The sequence below is a fragment of the Diprion similis genome, chromosome 2 (assembly GCF_021155765.1).
Source record: "Diprion similis isolate iyDipSimi1 chromosome 2, iyDipSimi1.1, whole genome shotgun sequence".
Classification (NCBI taxonomy): Eukaryota; Metazoa; Arthropoda; class Insecta; order Hymenoptera; family Diprionidae; genus Diprion; species Diprion similis.
In genome coordinates, this window is record NC_060106.1 from 10517426 (window position 1) to 10538516 (window position 21091).

Here is a 21091-nt window from a genome sequence, read left to right on the forward strand (position 1 = left end):
GTCTCGGAATCGATTTGTATGACCCTTACTAGACTAATTGGGTGCCCAGGAACTCAGAAAACGCAAGAAAAAAAGCGTAGGACCAACAGCGGAGAAATTACGACGCAAAAACCAGCAGCAGAAAAATTGAGAAAATACGTCTTCCGTTTTTTGGCTGTAACTTTTGATCCGTTGCTCGCAGCGCATTCGGACTGCGATCAATCGATTTCTCTCGCAAAATTACGTCGGAATAGTGCCTGAAAGAATTTATTGCAGCACTTTTCAGAATCGTCGAAATTTTCGCAAAAAATCCAAAGGGGTTAACCTTCCTTTTTTGGTCATTTTTGGAGCCGAGAATTTTTCGTCTCGGAATCGATTTCTATGACCCTTACTAGACTAATTGGGTGCCCAGGAACTCAGAAAACGCAAGAAAAAAAGCGTAGGACCAACAGCGGAGAAATTACGACGCAAATACCAGCAGCAGAAAAATTGAGAAAATACGTCTTCCGTTTTTTGTCTGTAACTTTTGATCCGTTGCTCGCAGCGCATTCGGACTGCGATCAATCGATTTCTCTCGCAAAATTACGTCGGAATAGTGCCTGAAAGAATTTATTGCAGCACTTTTCAGAATCGTCGAAATTTTCGCAAAAAATCCAAAGGGGTTAACCTTCCTTTTTTGGTCATTTTTGGAGCCGAGAATTTTTCGTCTCGGAATCGATTTCTATGACCCTTACTAGACTAATTGGGTGCCCAGGAACTCAGAAAACGCAAGAAAAAAAGCGTAGGAGCAACAGCAGAGAAATTACGACGCAAATACCAGCAGCAGAAAAATTGAGAAAATACGTCTTCCGTTTTTTGGCTGTAACTTTTGATCCGTTGCTCGCAGCGCATTCGGACTGCGATCAATCGATTTCTCTCGCAAAATTACGTCGGAATAGTGCCTGAAAGAATTTATTGCAGCACTTTTCAGAATCGTCGAAATTTTCGCAAAAAATCCAAAGGGGTTAACCTTCCTTTTTTGGTCATTTTTGGAGCCGAGAATTTTTCGTCTCGGAATCGATTTGTATGACCCTTACTAGACTAATTGGGTGCCCAGGAACTCAGAAAACGCAAGAAAAAAAGCGTAGGACCAACAGCAGAGAAATTACGACGCAAAAACCAGCAGCAGAAAAATTGAGAAAATACGTCTTCCGTTTTTTGGCTGTAACTTTTGATCCGTTGCTCGCAGCGCATTCGGATTGCGATCAATCGATTTCTCTCGCAAAATTACGTCGGAATAGTGCCTGAAAGAATTTATTGCAGCACTTTTCAGAATCGTCGAAATTTTCGCAAAAAATCCAAAGGGGTTAACCTTCCTTTTTTGGTCATTTTTGGAGCCGAGAATTTTTCGTCTCGGAATCGATTTGTATGACCCTTACTAGACTAATTGGGTGCCCAGGAACTCAGAAAACGCAAGAAAAAAAGCGTAGGACCAACAGCAGAGAAATTACGACGCAAATACCAGCAGCAGAAAAATTGAGAAAATACGTCTTCCGTTTTTTGGCTGTAACTTTTGATCCGTTGCTCGCAGCGCATTCGGACTGCGATCAATCGATTTCTCTCGCAAAATTACGTCGGAATAGTGCCTGAAAGAATTTATTGCAGCACTTTTCAGAATCGTCGAAATTTTCGCAAAAAATCCAAAGGGGTTAACCTTCCTTTTTTGGTCATTTTTGGAGCCGAGAACTTTTCGTCTCGGAATCGATTTCTATGACCCTTACTAGACTAATTGGGTGCCCAGGAACTCAGAAAACGCAAGAAAAAAAGCGTAGGACCAACAGCAGAGAAATTACGACGCAAATACCAGCGGCAGAAAAATTGAGAAAATACGTCTTCCGTTTTTTGGCTGTAACTTTTGATCCGTTGCTCGCAGCGCATTCGGACTGCGATCAATCGATTTCTCTCGCAAAATTACGTCGAAATAGTGCCTGAAAGAATTTATTGCAGCACTTTTCAGAATCGTCGAAATTTTCGCAAAAAATCCAAAGGGGTTAACCTTCCTTTTTTGGTCATTTTTGGAGCCGAGAATTTTTCGTCTCGGAATCAATTTCTATGACCCTTACTAGACTAATTGGGTGCCCAGGAACTCAGAAAACGCAAGAAAAAAAGCGTAGGACCAACAGCAGAGAAATTACGACGCAAATACCAGCAGCAGAAAAATTGAGAAAATACGTCTTCCGTTTTTTGGCTGTAACTCTTGATCCGTTGCTCGCAGCGCATTCGGACTGCGATCAATCGATTTCTCTCGCAAAATTACGTCGAAATAGTGCCTGAAAGAATGTATTGCAGCACTTTTCAGAATCGTCGAAATTTTCGCAAAAAATCCAAAGGGGTTAACCTTCCTTTTTTGGTCATTTTTGGAGCCGAGAATTTTTCGTCTCGGAATCAATTTCTACGACCCTTACTAGACTAATTGGGTGCCCAGGAACTCAGAAAACGCAAGAAAAAAAGCGTAGGACCAACAGCAGAGAAATTACGACGCAAATACCAGCAGCAGAAAAATTGAGAAAATACGTCTTCCGTTTTTTGGCTGTAACTTTTGATCCGTTGCTCGCAGCGCATTCGGACTGCGATCAATCGATTTCTCTCGCAAAATTACGTCGAAATAGTGCCTGAAAGAATTTATTGCAGCACTTTTCAGAATCGTCGAAATTTTCGCAAAAAATCCAAAGGGGTTAACCTTCCTTTTTTGGTCATTTTTGGAGCCGAGAATTTTTCGTCTCGGAATCGATTTCTATGACCCTTACTAGACTAATTGGGTGCCCAGGAACTCAGAAAACGCAAGAAAAAAAGCGTAGGACCAACAGCGGAGAAATTACGACGCAAATACCAGCGGCAGAAAAATTGAGAAAATACGTCTTCCGTTTTTTGGCTGTAACTTTTGATCCGTTGCTCGCAGCGCATTCGGACTGCGATCAATCGATTTCTCTCGCAAAATTACGTCGAAATAGTGCCTGAAAGAATTTATTGCAGCACTTTTCAGAATCGTCGAAATTTTCGCAAAAAATCCAAAGGGGTTAACCTTCCTTTTTTGGTCATTTTTGGAGCCGAGAATTTTTCGTCTCGGAATCAATTTCTATGACCCTTACTAGACTAATTGGGTGCCCAGGAACTCAGAAAACGCAAGAAAAAAAGCGTAGGACCAACAGCAGAGAAATTACGACGCAAATACCAGCAGCAGAAAAATTGAGAAAATACGTCTTCCGTTTTTTGGCTGTAACTCTTGATCCGTTGCTCGCAGCGCATTCGGACTGCGATCAATCGATTTCTCTCGCAAAATTACGTCGAAATAGTGCCTGAAAGAATTTATTGCAGCACTTTTCAGAATCGTCGAAATTTTCGCAAAAAATCCAAAGGGGTTAACCTTCCTTTTTTGGTCATTTTTGGAGCCGAGAATTTTTCGTCTCGGAATCGATTTGTATGACCCTTACTAGACTAATTGGGTGCCCAGGAACTCAGAAAACGCAAGAAAAAAAGCGTAGGACCAACAGCGGAGAAATTACGACGCAAAAACCAGCAGCAGAAAAATTGAGAAAATACGTCTTCCGTTTTTTGGCTGTAACTTTTGATCCGTTGCTCGCAGCGCATTCGGACTGCGATCAATCGATTTCTCTCGCAAAATTACGTCGGAATAGTGCCTGAAAGAATTTATTGCAGCACTTTTCAGAATCGTCGAAATTTTCGCAAAAAATCCAAAGGGGTTAACCTTCCTTTTTTGGTCATTTTTGGAGCCGAGAATTTTTCGTCTCGGAATCGATTTCTATGACCCTTACTAGACTAATTGGGTGCCCAGGAACTCAGAAAACGCAAGAAAAAAAGCGTAGGACCAACAGCGGAGAAATTACGACGCAAATACCAGCAGCAGAAAAATTGAGAAAATACGTCTTCCGTTTTTTGTCTGTAACTTTTGATCCGTTGCTCGCAGCGCATTCGGACTGCGATCAATCGATTTCTCTCGCAAAATTACGTCGGAATAGTGCCTGAAAGAATTTATTGCAGCACTTTTCAGAATCGTCGAAATTTTCGCAAAAAATCCAAAGGGGTTAACCTTCCTTTTTTGGTCATTTTTGGAGCCGAGAATTTTTCGTCTCGGAATCGATTTGTATGACCCTTACTAGACTAATTGGGTGCCCAGGAACTCAGAAAACGCAAGAAAAAAAGCGTAGGACCAACAGCAGAGAAATTACGACGCAAATACCAGCAGCAGAAAAATTGAGAAAATACGTCTTCCGTTTTTTGGCTGTAACTTTTGATCCGTTGCTCGCAGCGCATTCGGACTGCGATCAATCGATTTCTCTCGCAAAATTACGTCGGAATAGTGCCTGAAAGAATTTATTGCAGCACTTTTCAGAATCGTCGAAATTTTCGCAAAAAATCCAAAGGGGTTAACCTTCCTTTTTTGGTCATTTTTGGAGCCGAGAATTTTTCGTCTCGGAATCGATTTGTATGACCCTTACTAGACTAATTGGGTGCCCAGGAACTCAGAAAACGCAAGAAAAAAAGCGTAGGACCAACAGCAGAGAAATTACGACGCAAATACCAGCAGCAGAAAAATTGAGAAAATACGTCTTCCGTTTTTTGGCTGTAACTTTTGATCCGTTGCTCGCAGCGCATTCGGACTGCGATCAATCGATTTCTCTCGCAAAATTACGTCGGAATAGTGCCTGAAAGAATTTATTGCAGCACTTTTCAGAATCGTCGAAATTTTCGCAACAAATCCAAAGAGGTTAATCTTACTTATTTGTTGGGTCGAAAATCTTATGTCAAGGAATCGATTCGTATGATCCTATTTACCCCTCGGAAAGCGAAAAGACACTAAGAACAACACACGATCAACAATTGACGCAACATGCCTAGGCTTTCGAGTTTCTGGCTGTTTTTTCCAATCTGCTGAACACAGCCTTACGAGGACCTTCAGACTGTTTTCAATCACTTTTTGTTCACAGAATCTCGTTTATCTAACCTATTTTGACTTTGCCCATGCTTGGTTAGTGGAAAAACTCAGGATAACAAGAAGCGAAGAAATAACAATACAATCTCGAGTGCCAATGAATACACGTCTTTTTTTTCATGAACAAACTGATTGATGTATTACTATTTACTCAAATTCGTCAAAACCGACTAGAAATATACGGATACATACATATTTAAGAGAAAAAGCCCACGAAGCTCGGACAATTAAGGCTCTCCTGCACTTATATGAGTAGTGCAGAGAATAGAATTTTCGGTACAAGCAAAAATTTAATAGTTTTTCATGCATGGCTGTGGGAAAGTAACACGTAACAGCAGATAGTATCTTATTCGTGCAATGATAAATCAGCAAGTTTATCAATGTTTTGAATTATTTTCGTCTGTATCCCACATCAAAACCGCACCACCACTGGCAGCTAAGATACAGTTTCTCTGTGGATGTACACAGATAGAAACAACAGGATGTGTCTTCACTGATAGTTTGTCGTCTGACAGTTTCTGCACAACTTTCTGCGTGACCAAGTCCCAAATCCATAATTTTCCGTCACCGGAACCAGATAAAATGTGTGTATCTTTGCAATCGACACTTGATTCCAAGCACAAATCTTCTGCTGCATGCCCAGTGAATTCTCCAAGTAACTCTCCAGTATCTTTATCCATTAAACGTATCACTCCATCCCCACAGCTGATTACGATGCACTGACCATCTCTCGTGAAACTTGCACATGTTGCCGCCTCTAAAACCGCGATTAAATAAAACGAGAGTGAAAATTCTCAATAATGGGAATACGAAGTTGTAAATATTATAAATATTTGACAATCATTGATGCAAGAATGATAATTTTGTCTACCTCCTACGTAATCAACCAGCAGTTCACCAATACGTATGTCGTATCTGCGGATTCTACTGTCATAAGAAGCTGCCAAAATTTCATGATCTGAAACCCTGATGCTTGAAACTGTGTCCTTCGCTTCTCGAAGGGTTTGCACAGGATCCTGACTCCGAGAGCGTACATCCCAGCACATAACTGAGTTGTCGTGAGATCCTGAGATTGCCATGGTGGACTCCTCATTAAATCTATATGAAAACCACGCATCAGAAAGGTTATGGACCTTTTGAAACAGCTGAAAAATTATGTCAATTTGATAGAACTGCACGACTTGGCAGTTGAAGCAGTCATCACCTCACAGTAGTTACTGGCCCTGCATGTCCTCTGAGTCTTCGAATTGGGTTGCCAGTGGCAACATCCCAAACAATCACAGATTTATCCATTCCACACGAAACGACTTGACTACTATCGCATGATGCGCAGGCATCCAGTACTTCGTTAGCGTGGCCGCCATATGTTTTGAGGGCTACGCCTCTGTACGGATTCCAAAGTTTCACTTTTTTGTCTGACCCACAGGTAAGACAATATGAGCCATCGACTGCAAAATAAATAAATTGAATGATTAGGTTGAACCAGAACAAAGGTACTTTGTTTCAGCTATATCGGAAGCATACAATTTCAATATAAAAAAAAATAACAACTATTCTCATAAATTATTTTGGTCAGCATAAACAGACGTTGAGTTAAACGTCTAAACCAGAGTAGGGAAAGTATTATTCTCATTGTCTCAACACACAATACTTGACATTATAGCATAATGATGTGAGGTTATGATCTTACCATTAAACCGCACAGCTCGTACAGCTCCCTGTTTGCACTCTATGCTGTTAATAAATTTCAATTCCATATTTGTATTATAATACGACCCAAAAGAATACTCTAAACATCAATAATAGTTTCAAGCAGCCATAATAGGCACATGTTGACTGTTGTGTCATCACAAATTCAATCAAACGAAGTAACAAGAGATGGTATGTTTACAAACTCTACCAATATCTTGCGGTGGAATTTGCATTTCTACATTTAACAGGATTAACCCTCGATTACAAAATCCTTTCAACGGTGCATTTGCATTGCAGTGAATCTCTTAAGCTAACTGCAGGGAACTTTGATAATGGCGCGAAATGTCTGCTATGTAGTGAAAAAATATCAAGCAAGAAGTGATATCAAGATAAGCAACTCTAGCTCAAGTTTTTCGTCGAATGATGTACCGCCGCCACCAGCAGCACCTACACTGTGGTCTACACTCTTAAAAGTATGCTGTATATGCTCCAATATGCTCCAAGTCTAGACTATACCCGTTAGCTGAACACATCTTCGGTCAACGCACTACCTTTCATTGAGACTCAAATTCAACAATTAATAAGGTGTTCAAAGTCACACCTAAATAGTAATAATTTCTTCCATAACCTCGGAAACACGTATCTTTAAAAAAATTTGACATATTAATATATACCAGTAATGAGTGCAAAACTTGGGGTGTTGAATAGAGTTAGAAAATCCAAATAGCCCTATTTATCGTTAGTCTAGAATTTGAAAAGCAGCCAATCAAATTCGAATTCCATATTAAATAAGACTATTTAGATTTTCGCCATCAAGTAGGGGCCACCTTAAAATTCAAACGCCGTTATATATGGGGATAGAAAATTTGTCAACAAGGGAATTAATTTTCATCATCTTAGACAGTATTTGGGGATTCATTTCAATCTTGATTGAATTTCGAGATAATGGCACACAAATTTGCTAATCCAATTTTAATATTTTTTTGAATGCGAACAATGAATCAGATAGTTTTATATAAAAAAATGTGTTTTTAATAAATATTGATACAAAAAACAGGACACAAAATATCTACAGTGGTTACAAAGTTCAATACAAAATTACATGCCTTGGTGTTATAAAAAAAATCCAAGGACAAATTTATAACATCTTTTATTACTATTATTAATTGATATTAATTACTATTATTATCGTTATCCAATATAATAGAATTATAATACTCTGTAATGAGATTGATAGAAAAATATTGTCACAATTCCATTGCTTAGCATCTACTTGCTGCTTTTACGTATTGTATATCGCATACACAAAAGTCAATCTCGATAGTACATAAATCAATTAATTGTATAGTTCACACTTAGTTATAGACCGCTTTCAAACTCCCAGTTATACTTGTCGAATAATGAAAATAATTTTGTATCCTCCGTAGCATACATGTAACATGATCGCATGGTATAAATAATGTTCAATTACGTAAACTATCTTAAAAATGAGCTGGAAAACTCAATTACATACACTTCCAACAAGATAATAATCGGTTATATGTAACCAATGCTTATAGTTTCACTTGTTCGATTTCGTATGCGTTTTTTTTTATTGTAGGTTTCCGTTGTAATCGCTCAGTTGATTCAAATTTTTAAATAATTAGGTAACCAGTAATTTGTTTATAAGTCATGTAAAATCGACGACAATCAAACCAAATTTCTTTTTCTTCGTTTCCGTAGTTTATTAAATTTTTTTGCTCTTTCCAAAAACCAGTTGAAGAGCTTATTCAACATCCCACAGATTATGCGATTTATGCTGCATGCAAACCTAATATTCGAACTACATATCTGTAACTCTCAATATGTCAGCCCTAACAATCCTTCCGATGATAATCGGGGGTTATACAAGTGCCTCGGCATGATAGTGATGATAGTGATGATGAATATGTTCATGAACGTGTCTCCTACCAGCAGCTGCAGCAGCACCTTGAGAAAACTCACGTTCTAGCCAACGTACAACCTGGGCCATGGCTCTCGCCTGATCCTGTTCCCGTGTGGCATGTTTCAATTGATGTTTTTTACCCGGTTTTCCACTATTCGGCGGATGAACATGAGCTTCGTTACGCTGATTATTCGTATGCAGATTATTACATTGATTATTAGAATGATTCTGATTATTAATATTATTAGGATTGGTCGAGTTTAAATTATTCTGGGTGGCTGAAGTAGTCAGATTTTGCGAAACTGTATGCACTTGTCCATAACTTTCAGCCGGATGTGGCGGGGTACATGTCTGAGGACTGTGGTGCACACGCGGCTTCCTCCCATTTCCCCTAGGCTTTGCTGGAACGTCAGGTAAAGAATTTGGATGATGAGGTTGCTCCCGAACTGGCTTGTGATAGGTTGGTTGACGAGGTGTTTGCGATGGTCTACATCTCTGAATGTAAGGACTCGAGGGTTCCGTATATGGACTCCGAAGTGGAATGCGCGCTTGCTCGTTTTGGTGTCGTTTCCTGAAAAATTTTTGAAGAAAATCAATCGTATATATTGAGAAATTTATTATGACGAACGACAAGTTTTATAATCCGTTTCTAAAAAATGCTTGGCATTTATTTCGAGACCCACCTAGATGCGTGAAAACTGAGATTGTTCTTCTCCATATTTGCTTGAATAATTTCGAGCAGCTGCTGTCTCTGCATAGCACCACTACGCTTTCTGGGCTGATTTGGAACCAGAGGTGTGAGAGGTGTTAGCAATGGTGATGCGTCGCTATCTTCGCTTACATCACCTTCTGAGCTGTTTGAGTAAGGTGAAGGCAAGTGAGGCACTGGCCCAACTCTTCTTCTAAGTTCTTCTTGCTTCGATTGATTTGCTGGCAAATTTCTAGCGTCATCTTCTGTTGGACTATCCGCTCCATGCTCTGACTGAAAATTATATTTTAAATAGAAAAAGGCAATTATAGCATATTCTTGTGGCTGACTATATTTCATACACATCAAGTATTACAATTACGGCAATTAAATAGAATTCAGTCAATGAAAATTGGATGTTCCATTTCATCTATAATTTTGCTCAGATTTAGGTACAGTTCAAGTATTCCATGTATAAGGTTTTAAATATTATAATAACGGCAAATTTTACCTGGCATCGATGGCGCTGTACTCTTCTCCTCCTGGGAACTCTGCGAGACGCATGTTTTGCATGACCGCAGGAAGTAACATGTTTAACATGGCAACAAGGTGCTGGGGCAGGTAAGCTTTGAGGAAGGTTTGCCGTTTTTACAGGTGTCACATGTGCCTGGCCAGTTCTCTGATCTGGTGATACGGTCAGCTTTACTTTAATTGTTTTACTGCCACATGGGGGGACTTGAATTGAAGCACCCAGAGTGTCGTAAATAGTTGTAACCAGTCCAGCAATATCATCTTTGGTGATCTTGCCATGACCATCAAAGTCGTACAAGGTGAAGGAAAACTCCTGCCTTCGTCTATCGCCCTCTGCTACAGAAACGTCGCACTCGAACTCCTGAAATAATCGTAAAAAAAACGGCGTGGTTTGTATTAATGAATTTTCATTCAGCGAATTCATTTTTTCTTTCAGTATATATATACAGCGACTACTGTATAGACTCTAGAGTCGTCGTCTCCGCACCGTAAAATTCTCTCCTTTTCTTAGTTAGGCATAGAAATCCGACTGCAGAGGAATTTTGATAATCATCCGGCTTAAATTTAGTCCAGTGAACATAATTCTTTCTCACCTCAAAGCTAAGCTGTCTCGTTGCATGGGAATTCGTCTGATCTTCATTGACGGTTGGCGGTGTTGGAGTCGTAGAAGATTCCGGCGGCGTAAGCAAGGGCAGTGGTGGAGGTGGAGAGCTGCTGCACGGCGCCGCGACGCCCGCCAGCAACTCTTCGGCGTCGCTTCCATCGGGACCTCCGCCAACGACTGTAATTCCAAAGTAAAATAAGCTGTTGAAGAACGTGAAATTTCGACATATTATAGATATTAAACATATTTAATTGCGGAAGCGTGTGCATGCGGGATAGCCATTTAATTGACAGTTAATCCTTCGTTGATCTTCAAATTATGAGTTATTATACTAAATGAAGAATTAATTTGCACGGCATAATTCCTCTTAGCGCTCGATATAATTGCCTCATTAATTTTCATTCGTTTCACGTAGTTTTACGACCGGACGTTCGTCGTTCTTCGATTCGCTATACATACGCAATTGATACGCATACATTCGAATGTAAATATTTACGCATACGCTGATCGATCGTTTATTATTTCGAATTATATTTAGAGTGTCGATACACTGATAGATGGAATATTCTTCTAAAACCATGTAACTGACCATGTTAGTACTTGTGGCGAAATATTCCGACAGTTCTTACGTTGCAAGCTCGGTTCGTTCGAAGGCCGTTAATTACAATTTGACACTATCTGTCGATAAGAAACTACCACCACATGTGAAAGATACGAAGACTTTAGAAAAGCTTTGAATTATATTTCATCGTGACTTTACACCGCATCTTACCTATGAACCTTTTCATTACGGAATGATCCAGCAAATTTTTGATCCGTTTTGTACGGAGTTTTAAATCTCAGAGTGTATAATGAGAATGTTTATTCATAATAATAGAAAACATAAAATGATGCACACGTTTTCGCTAGTAACTCGACCCCGAATGTGTAATCTACTTTCGAAATTAATTTGCAAGTGTCAAACGTTACCTCAGAGCACTTGAAACTGTCAAGATAATATTTAATTACCGATATGGATGAAACCTTGAACCTATATATATATGCAACCGAATGAAACAGGCAGCCTTGCGTAGTTAATGTCTCCCCGCATTTCAGTATATATTTATTTTCGATCTGCCGAACGTATTTTCGAACATATTATATACTACAAGCCCACTCCCAAAAATGCAAGTTCCACCATCCAGCTACATATGCAGACATCATTCGTCTGCGCAGCTCTTTCAACGTTTGTTGCTTTTCTGTTACGCTTTGCTTTTGCTTTATTCCGAGCTCTTCCGCTATTATACGAAATGGGCGATATTTCAAAAGCCTCGCCAAAATGTCCTTTCATCTCTGTAAAATCAGAACTCAAGCACACAATCCTCCTCCTCCTCCACTCGTTTCCCAATCCTCAGTTACGACCCACGCAGAGAGGAAGTGAAAATAAAGGAAAGAACATAAAAAAACATCAAGTAAAACAACAGATTGATCAGCAAGAGGCTCCGAACGACTGTATTGATTCGTACAGGTCTACCAGAGTTTTACTCACGCGCATGTTGAAGCGCGTGACCAGCTTCGCCGTTTGCATTACAAACACCATTTGATTGTTATCGCCCAGTTACCGTAAAATTTCTTCTTCTCCGAGAAGGATGTTTCATTTAAATCCGGATGTATTATTATATCAAGTTGTAACATCGCAACGGCATTAATATAATGAAAAAAAAATAAAAAATTAATCACAATCCATGCAAGAATTGATTTTCAATAAATGCTGACGTTAATCGTAATCGAATCGAAAAGTTTTCGATAATTTTCATGCTTTGCCTTGAAGTAAAATAATTTTCTACAATGTAGCTTGATCAGAAACTGGCTTCTCCGCGTGTATCGTTGACCATTTTGGTCAAGCCTACAGGTCGTGATTCCGGGTTTTGTGACTTCAATAAAACTCCCGACAGTTGGGCCTCTCTCTTTTATCGTCTCAAAACCTAAAGTAGATAGACGAACATCTTAAGGCAAGTTTAGTAGTTTTAGATTGTCGAACGAACGAACGAACGAACGAACGAACGAACGAACGGCGGCGGCCTAGGTATTTTCCTAGAAGCAAAAGCATCTACGGGCTGTGTGTCGGTTGGCGGCGGCCCTCTTGGTTCTAGCCGCTATTATTGTTGGCTTCCAGGAAGAGAGGCCCAACCAAACGCCTCGTTCGTTCGCCGCTCTCTCCCTCGTCCTCTCTCGTCGTTTTTACCCCACCCTCTCTCTTCTCTCCACTCTCCTCTCGCTCGCTCTCTCTCTCTCTCTTTCTCAATCTCCTGCGTTTTCTCGTTCGTTCCTTTCTACAACTTCAACTACCCGTCTCTCTTCGGATGCATTTTTCTCTAGCCTACCCTAACTACCAACCATAACCACCCTTCGGGCGGGTGTAACAGCTTGCAGGGCCGTACTTTAGTCGATCGTGAATAAAACTCAACGCCACATCGAATTTCCGTATAATACAATAACGCGATGATTTTTCAAATCTTCAAAATAACTTCTTCGCAAATATAAATACATCTCCTTAAATTTTGTCATATTGGATCAGTTTACCGGCGAAAAGTTTTCCCGAAAGCTACCAATTAACAAGAACGTCATTTCTGATGTATCCAAGAACAAGTCAACACAACACACGTGGTAGGCAAGAAAACTTTTGATATCAGAGCTTTGATATTATTTTCAACATTCGCGGAAATTTTACAAGTATTTTAGGTTCCCACACAGAACATAACGCACCGCGTAGTAAACAGACAACACCATGTACCTGATTCCGACGTGAATAATCGATCGAAACCCTGAGATATTTTCGTCCGTCAATCTCGCCACCTGCTAAACGCATAACAATAATCATTGTTCAACAAACGAGTAATCCCTAGATTAACGCAAGATAACGAATGTATACTAAATTGCTACAATCAATCTATAATACACACACATAGTACATATATACATGTATCTATATGCCGGCGACCGCATGTACCGGAACGTGTATATAGATTACAGCTTGCGAGTTTTATCAATTCATAGCGGTAGAACGCTTTAATTTTTTTCCCAACGGATGCACGCACTTCGAATACAATTTTTATAGTACCTTCGGCAAATATAAGAGCCATTCAGGTAATTCACAACGATATAAAATTCAAGTGGATGGATGGAAAGTCGAACGACCGAACGATCGGCTATAGAAATGTATACTTACATAACAATAACATACTACAAAGTACATGCCCTAATCGATATAAACGCGGTAAATTAGTTTTCCAAGTGAGAATGAGTACGTACTACGTATACAGGTATATACCGGGCACGTGTGCATGACTATATTATGTGTATACACGTGCAGCGTATAACGGCTGTTGGGCGTGTGAATTTGACTGACAGTGAATCCCCGGCAATGGAGTTGAAAGCCGGTGACGAATGATACTCCCGGGTGGGAAACGTGTTTTCAAGATATTTCTTAATCGCCGAAGCGAGATGGTACGCGTGTGGGTATATGGATATGGATATGGATATGGGTATAGGTGAGTTAGGCGCGGATCGTCGTTCCTTCGTTTAACGCGACCATGGTGCAGGGCACACGTAGTAACGGTGTATAGGATAATAAAATAGCGTAGGCGTCATCATCAGGGGATCAACGGTGTGGCCGACGAGTGGCGAGCGTAATTCCTATATACTAGAGTCGACTTTGACCGGACGTGAACCGAATTTTCGAGAGGCGGTCATCGGCGCGATTAGGAGGAAGCGAAAGAGAGGAACACGATCCGACGACCCCGGGGCGGCGTTGAAGCCCCTCTGGATGGAGCAGCAGGAAACTATCGCATCGAGAGAAACATAATCTTAATTGAGTAGTGCACGCTCAACGGTAGTGAAGAGAAAGAGCGCGAGAGAGAGAGGAAGAGAGAGAACGAGAGAGGGAGAGTCTGGACCCCGATCTTCGCTGGGTAATTGAATGATAGTCGCTTGAATATAGGTACTAGGACTAGATTTTTAAACAGGCTATACACGCGGGCAACAGGCAGCTCTGCACCAACGTTTGGGAACGTGTGCGGAAAGAAACAGCAACTGCACGTACAGTTTGTGAAATACGAGGAAAAATAGGGAAAGAACCGAGACCAGGCGGCGAGGGGAGAAGGAAGGGACCAAGGAAAAGGGAGAGTAATTTTGCTCGGAGCTGCGGGGCAAGATGGGGGTTGATTTTCGTGCCGCCTGAGACCACCCTTCGCGCTGCTTCGCTTCTATGGGGAACCGAAACGAATGCGGCGTCGAAGGGGCCAAGGCCACGAAGGCCACGAGGCAGTGTGTTTGTCGGCCCATTTTCAAACGCTCGACCGTATATAGTACCCTGCCCTGCTGCAGCAGACGTATTTTCAAATCAATGCACACGCCTGTCTCTCGCTCTCTCCCGTTTTGTCGGCTCGCTGAGCTGCTCTCAGCAACAGCAGCAGCAGTGAAAGAAACGAGCTCATCGACGACGAGGAGACGGCATTGGTATTTTTGGACAGAAACTTTCAACTGGATATATTTTCGAAAAGGGTTATTGATATTGTTGTACTGCAGATTAGTGTGTGTATATACACATATAAATATGTAAAATATATCTATATTATTATAAAAGTTGTGGAACCGAAAGTATGTAGGTACCGACGTAACAACATACAAATTCGATTTTATCCAATGTGCAGGTGATGTTACAAGCGATGTATCGATGTAGGTCGGTTTCTCTGATCCTGCAGTTAATAACAGTTTTAACACGGATAAACATTCAGTGTCGGCCTTACGACCGGTTGGAAGTTGAACCAATAAATAGACCGGATGTCTATTAATGACATCCTTGTTTTCGTATAGCTGATTACAAGACGGTGATTTACATTATTTGATACAAGAAACACGCTGCAAGTCGTAGGTCAAATTTTAAACCTACTACGACGATCGGAGCCGCCGAAGAATTTAAATGTAGCGAAAAGAAGATGAGACGGAAATAAAAACAAGAAAATAGAAAAGGTAAAAATATGCGGAGTTCAACGAACACGAGGACGGCAATGATATGCGCATGTAGAGTGAGAAGTAGATAACAACTGAAAACTCTTTTCGACCAGGACCGGTGGATGGGTTATAACGCACACGTAACACGACCGTCGGTCGGCATTGAGAGAGGCAAGAGGGAAAGAAAGAAGAGAAAAGAGAAGAAGTAGAGGAAAAAAAAAAAGATGAAAACAAAAACGCGAGGGATTGAAAGAGACAAACGAAGGCATATTACTGTCCGTCCCTTTGAGCATTGCCGACGGCGAGTGGCGTCGCGTTTTCGCCTTGAAACTATTTCTAAAATGTGTGCCGACAAAAGCGATATGGGTAGGGGGTACGCGAACCTTTTCTTCGAGATAGTTGCTTTGATCTGTGGCCGCGGTTAACGGTTTTTAACACACTCCCGAACGAATCTTGCTGCACGATTCAGGCATTACCGTACAACACCCATAGGCATCGTACGGCAATGACGATTTTTAATTGACTTTACCACCGGTGTGAATCGACGTTAATACGGACCCGGCAAAGCAACAAGCCTCGCCTTTCATCTCTAGCCTCTCTATTCCATCGCTCTTTCTCTCTCTCTTGCTCTCTCGTTCTTTCTCCTTCAGTCCTCACGACATTTAAATTGCCGACAATGGAGTATACTTCCAACTGTCTCGCGAGTGCAGACTCGGTTCGTCAATGCGGCGGTGGTGGGTATGTGTAATAAATACACGTGTGCCTGGGAGTTACTGACGCAATTATACTTAACTAGAATGCAGCCGTGGAGTTGCGTGAAAACGCATGCGTAACTACGTACGTACAGACATACGTGAATGCGTAAATCTCGAGGCGTGTAACCCTCCGTCCTCCCTGCTGCATGAATTACTAAAAATGTTAACCCACGGTTTAATCGCATTAAGAAAGTGCAAACGGAATATGCATCACGTGCAGTACATGCTTGCGAGCAATTACCATCGTCATATATAATCGAGTTAAAGTACCAACTGAAATTGTTTTCACTCGACTTTGCAGCAGCAGCAGAAGGGGGAGGAGGAGGAGGAAGAGGAGGAGTAGTAGTAAACTTGAATTTCGGAGAGAGGGAAAGGATAAATGAGATACAGAGATTTCCGCTCTTTGCCGCGTGGGTAGGTAGGTAGATGGATGTGAAAAAATGAACACGACGTGTACCTACAAAAATGTTATCATCACGTATTCGTATAATGAGGCCGCATAATTACTCCCGATATAGAACGGCGGTCCAAGTGGCACCTATATCTATCCATCCATCCATCCATCCATCCATCCATCCACTCCATAAATGTTCCTCAGTCCCCGGTGCATCGCGCTGCTTGTGTTGCTGATGCTTCTGCTGCCGCAGCCTTTGAGCGCGCCGAGTTCTTTGAGTAATATAGAGCGCTTAAAATCTTGCTTAATTATGTTTGAGAGGGTTTCACCGTTTCACGTACGTAGGTATGCGTAATGTAAATACCTACCAAAGCTCAAATATGAATATCTTTTATTTAGTCACGTTTATACATGTATACGCTCGTCTCGATAGGACTGGCGTGCCTCTTATATTCTCCGGTGATTCTCACACGATTATTACCCACGTTATAGAACTACGCAACGTCGTAGGCACATACGTACAGTAATGTTCATTATCGCCTTGTGCTTCCGACTAACTTTTTTTTCGGCCCGAAACAAAATGCAAATTCGATTCTATGCGAATTATGTGACAATGACGCCCAATCTCTCACGTCGCGTCAGCTGCACCGACAGCTGTCATTGTCACATAATTCGCATAGAATTGAACCGCAAACAAGTTAGCCGGAAACACAATGGATTAATGAACATTATTGTACATAAGCTGCACCGCCTCGTTACCTTACAGAGACAAGAATTGCTTTAGCTTGGTTGCTGCGGTTTAATTAGCCGTCTCCCTAGATGCCTAGAGTTTCGTATAATATACTAGACGCTCGTGCATGCATACGTACATGAATTAAAAAAGAAACGCAGAGATTCCGTACCGCGTACCTTTAACAGATGCGGCACATGCAGCGTATACGACCCGCGACAAGATGAACAATTTCAAAGAAAAGGAGATAAACGAATAATAAGACAGCGCTCGTTCTCGACCGACAAGAAAATCTCTCCCTAATCTCGGTTGAGCCTCTCCGCACACGATTTGTTCAAACAAGAAAAATCCCCGGGGCCCCGTTACCAACATTTGAGAGCTCGGGGCTTTGATCTGATGACACGACACGCACACGCAGACACGCGCAAGCGGTTACGAGCCGAGGCATTTCCTAGAGGTGGTTTTTAGAGAATCTCTGCATCGTAATAGAAAATAAGAGAAGAGCCGAGAGGCTCGGGAATATTACCAGAAAAGGGCTTGTAGCCAGCGAGGAACCTTGCACGACACCACTTGACCAATCCAGTAGCCATAGGGCCCTCATGCGTAAAGACGCACACACTGTCAAATCGTTGGGCCTCCGTCTCACGCACTTTAACTCAACTTTTCTTATAAATTCTTCTCCTTCTTCTCCTTCTTCTTCGTTGTTTTTCCCCCTTCGATCTCTTATTATTATTACACCGCTACTGTTTATAGCGTTTATACTCGTTGTATATTTTTTCACCGTGGATGCAGGGGGCCGGCAGGCTATCGGCGTTACACTTAACTCGAAAACTTCAAAGAAGAAAAAACCCACGAGTAGTATTATAATACACTGCGCAGCGGTCAGCAAGCAAACACCTTGTGCACCATCATCCGCGTTAATATACACGCTTGTTACGTGGGTAGTAGGGGTGGTGGTATGTTTACAGTAAACAATGAAAGACCAGCTTTTCTCGCTGCTCTACAAGCTCAGTCCTCTCTCTCTCTGCTTCTCTGTATCTCTGTATAGTAGGTACACATATGCATATCCATATACATATTTTAGGGACGAGCCAGTTATTTATTAGGTCACTCAGGTCTCGTGTGTGTGTCACGATTACTATCCTGCTAATTAAGTGCTTCTTTGGAGGCAAGTATTTATTGTGTTTAATATTATCCTGTATACGTAGGTACGTAACAGTACGTATAAAATAATTGTTTGTAAAGGAACTTTTCAGTGTCCGCTCCAATTCCAAACGCGAAAGAAAACTAAATCAGTTCTTGGAAGACACGACGCGCGTCCCGTGCGACTACATCTACGAGCGTAGTTTGACTACGCGGCGATTGCCCCCTTGCCTAAACCGCAGGCTCCGTTCTCCCCTCCATACTCTCGGATTATACAAGGTGTACTCTCACAGACTGTGCGCGATCGTCTTTTCGCGCAGGGCATCTGTGACGTAGCAGGCTGCGCCGGTTGCCGTCATCAGGCGTAAACGCTGCCGAATGTCAAACGCAGAATCTCACGCCACTACGAACCCATTGAATTCCAATTTTCTCTCTTCTCTCCATACATATTAATTTTCTTTTCACTTGACGTGATTTTCCAGTATTCGTCCCTTTCTTCCATTCGGCTCTTCGCATTGAACTCTATCTACGTACAGACGATGTATAGAATTAATAAAGACGACTTATGCAAGCCGGCTAGTTATCTAATAGTTTTTGCTAATTACAAGCACGCTGAAGTTTCGTACTTTAGCGCCTCACGGTTGGCAACCCGCGCTGCAGTGCGATGCTTGCATCTGACGGGTAGGCGTGATGTCAGAGGAGGCAAAGGAGGCGAGTTGTGAGCGCACCTTGTATACTTCCACCCTGGTCCCCACTCTGAGGTTGTTCTGCCTCCCGGGTCTCTCAACCTCTTTTTCTCGTTCTCTTTCATTCCGTTTCGCTCTCTCCTTCTCTCTTTCTCATTCTCGACGGCATGGCTCCTCGCAAACGTTGGAAGTTGCAGCCACACGTCGCCCGCTCCGAATGCAGCCTCGCGTAACGCGCACATGGGTAAAGGAGGAGGCATTGCCTCCGCCGCACACGCTGCAATAAAGTAATACGAAATCATTGCTGTTTCGGCTGGGGAGGTTGAAAATCAATCGGTGGCGGGGGCGAAAAGACATTTATTGGCCACGGTCGGCTATATGGTGCAAACGATTCGCACGTTCTTTGTTTACCTTGCGTAGTTACGCATTGCACATGTGCATATGGTGCGTATACCTGTATGCACGGCTTGTATACCTATATGTATACGCAATGCGAATGAGCCTCTTCGGCCTCGTCACGTGCATCACGAACGCTGGATTCCATTCAATTTTTTCATACAATAGGGTATAAAGTATGCGGGGCACATGGGATGAGTTAATTCAAACCGTAACTTATGTCAACTTTTAATATGCGAATCGCGAAGGATAATAAATTTTTAGATAATCTCTGGTAAAGTTTATATAATGGGCATTGAACTTCGCGGTTAAAAATAAAGAAGTTCTACGACCGACCTTGATCGATTTTCGATGCGGATGCGATAAGGCCGTAAAAATATTCAAGCATGTATAACATATGTATTTACCCGAAGCAACCTGGACATCTAGTTGACCCTGCCGGACGAATACAAAACGACAAAATTTTATGAAGCAATGTAAGACTGACCGAAATACTTATTGTTAGTTATTGACCCAAATAAAAGAGTGACACCGATATTCGATCCTTTTTTCTTCTCGCATTGACTCCGGCGATAAGATTTGCATGCGTGAGACGCGGTTATATGCTTGCCATTTATTTAAATTTTGTATAATGTCGGCATCGTATAATAAACCACGGTGGGCCATCCAGAGAGAGATAGAGAGAGAGAGAGGTGGCAGCGCGCAAGGACGAGAGTTCGTGATTTTATTTTTGAGTTAATTTTTTTTCCTGTACCATATACGTGCATGAAATGTTTTATGCATAACGTAGTCTATTTTATGTTTGTTCTATTTCCTTTTTTTCTTTCCTTCTATAACCTTTCTTTTCTTTTAACACGTACCTAACGGGTGGCCTTGAAGAATGAAACCGGGAAACGAGATCGGACGATTACAATAAACTTTTTGTCGCTGCACGTAAAAAAGAAAAAATGAGAAAACAAAGCAACGAGATCTAGATGAAACATTCGTATAACCACCTGCAGCAGCCCAATCTTCGGAAGGGCTGGATTCCCAACGAAATATACGAGTGGGTATCATTATCACTATATATTGGTCCAGAAATCCGACTGGAATGAAAAAGGCATTCACTTGGCTTTCGTGGGCTTGTAGTTTACTTTTCCATCTATCTTGTCTCATTCGCGTTCTTTTTTTCTCTTTTCTTCCGAGTTTCTTATTCCTACACGAACAGATTAGAATTGAAATCGACTATGACGATCCAGGAAAGATCGTGCAACCGATAGCAGACGAGACCGCGGTTAATATACGACGAAAGAATCTGAGGAAAAGAACGTAAGTTCCGGGCTCTCTTTTCAAATTGTTGTCAAGTTCAGTGGTGTTGAGGTTGTGCTTTGTATTTCGTAGGTATAATAATACGGAAGACGAGGAGCGTATAGAGTAGTATGTACACAAAGTGCGGAAACAATAAAATAGGCCACTTCGCAGCATAGCGGGTATCCCAAGTGTGTGGGGACTCTTTTTGGAGACTGTACCACCACGCTATTATCTCCTAGCGGTGTTTCAGAAGATCCATAGGCGTATTCCCAGAGCATATGCTTGGAAAATGAACGA

At 41.6% G+C, this 21091-nt stretch overlaps 2 protein-coding genes across 2 annotated transcripts; both read right to left on the reverse strand.

Annotated features, from left to right (window-relative positions):
* Positions 1 to 5284: 5284 nt before the first annotated feature.
* LOC124416451 (WD repeat domain-containing protein 83) lies at positions 5285 to 6811 on the reverse strand. Its single transcript, XM_046897556.1, has 4 exons — positions 6660 to 6811; positions 6174 to 6417; positions 5841 to 6067; positions 5285 to 5726 (listed from the first exon to the last, which is right to left on the reverse strand). Exons 1-4 carry the CDS (start codon positions 6724 to 6726, stop codon positions 5347 to 5349), a joined length of 918 nt encoding a protein of 305 aa, XP_046753512.1. The 5' UTR covers positions 6727 to 6811; the 3' UTR covers positions 5285 to 5346.
* Positions 6812 to 8400: 1589 nt separating this feature from the next.
* Positions 8401 to 18616, reverse strand: LOC124416436 (protein naked cuticle homolog 1). Its single transcript, XM_046897528.1, has 5 exons — positions 17806 to 18616; positions 10398 to 10585; positions 9785 to 10165; positions 9269 to 9567; positions 8401 to 9156 (listed from the first exon to the last, which is right to left on the reverse strand). The coding sequence occupies exons 1-5, from the start codon at positions 17867 to 17869 to the stop codon at positions 8544 to 8546; spliced, it is 1545 nt and encodes a 514-aa protein (XP_046753484.1). The 5' UTR covers positions 17870 to 18616; the 3' UTR covers positions 8401 to 8543.
* Positions 18617 to 21091: the final 2475 nt, after the last annotated feature.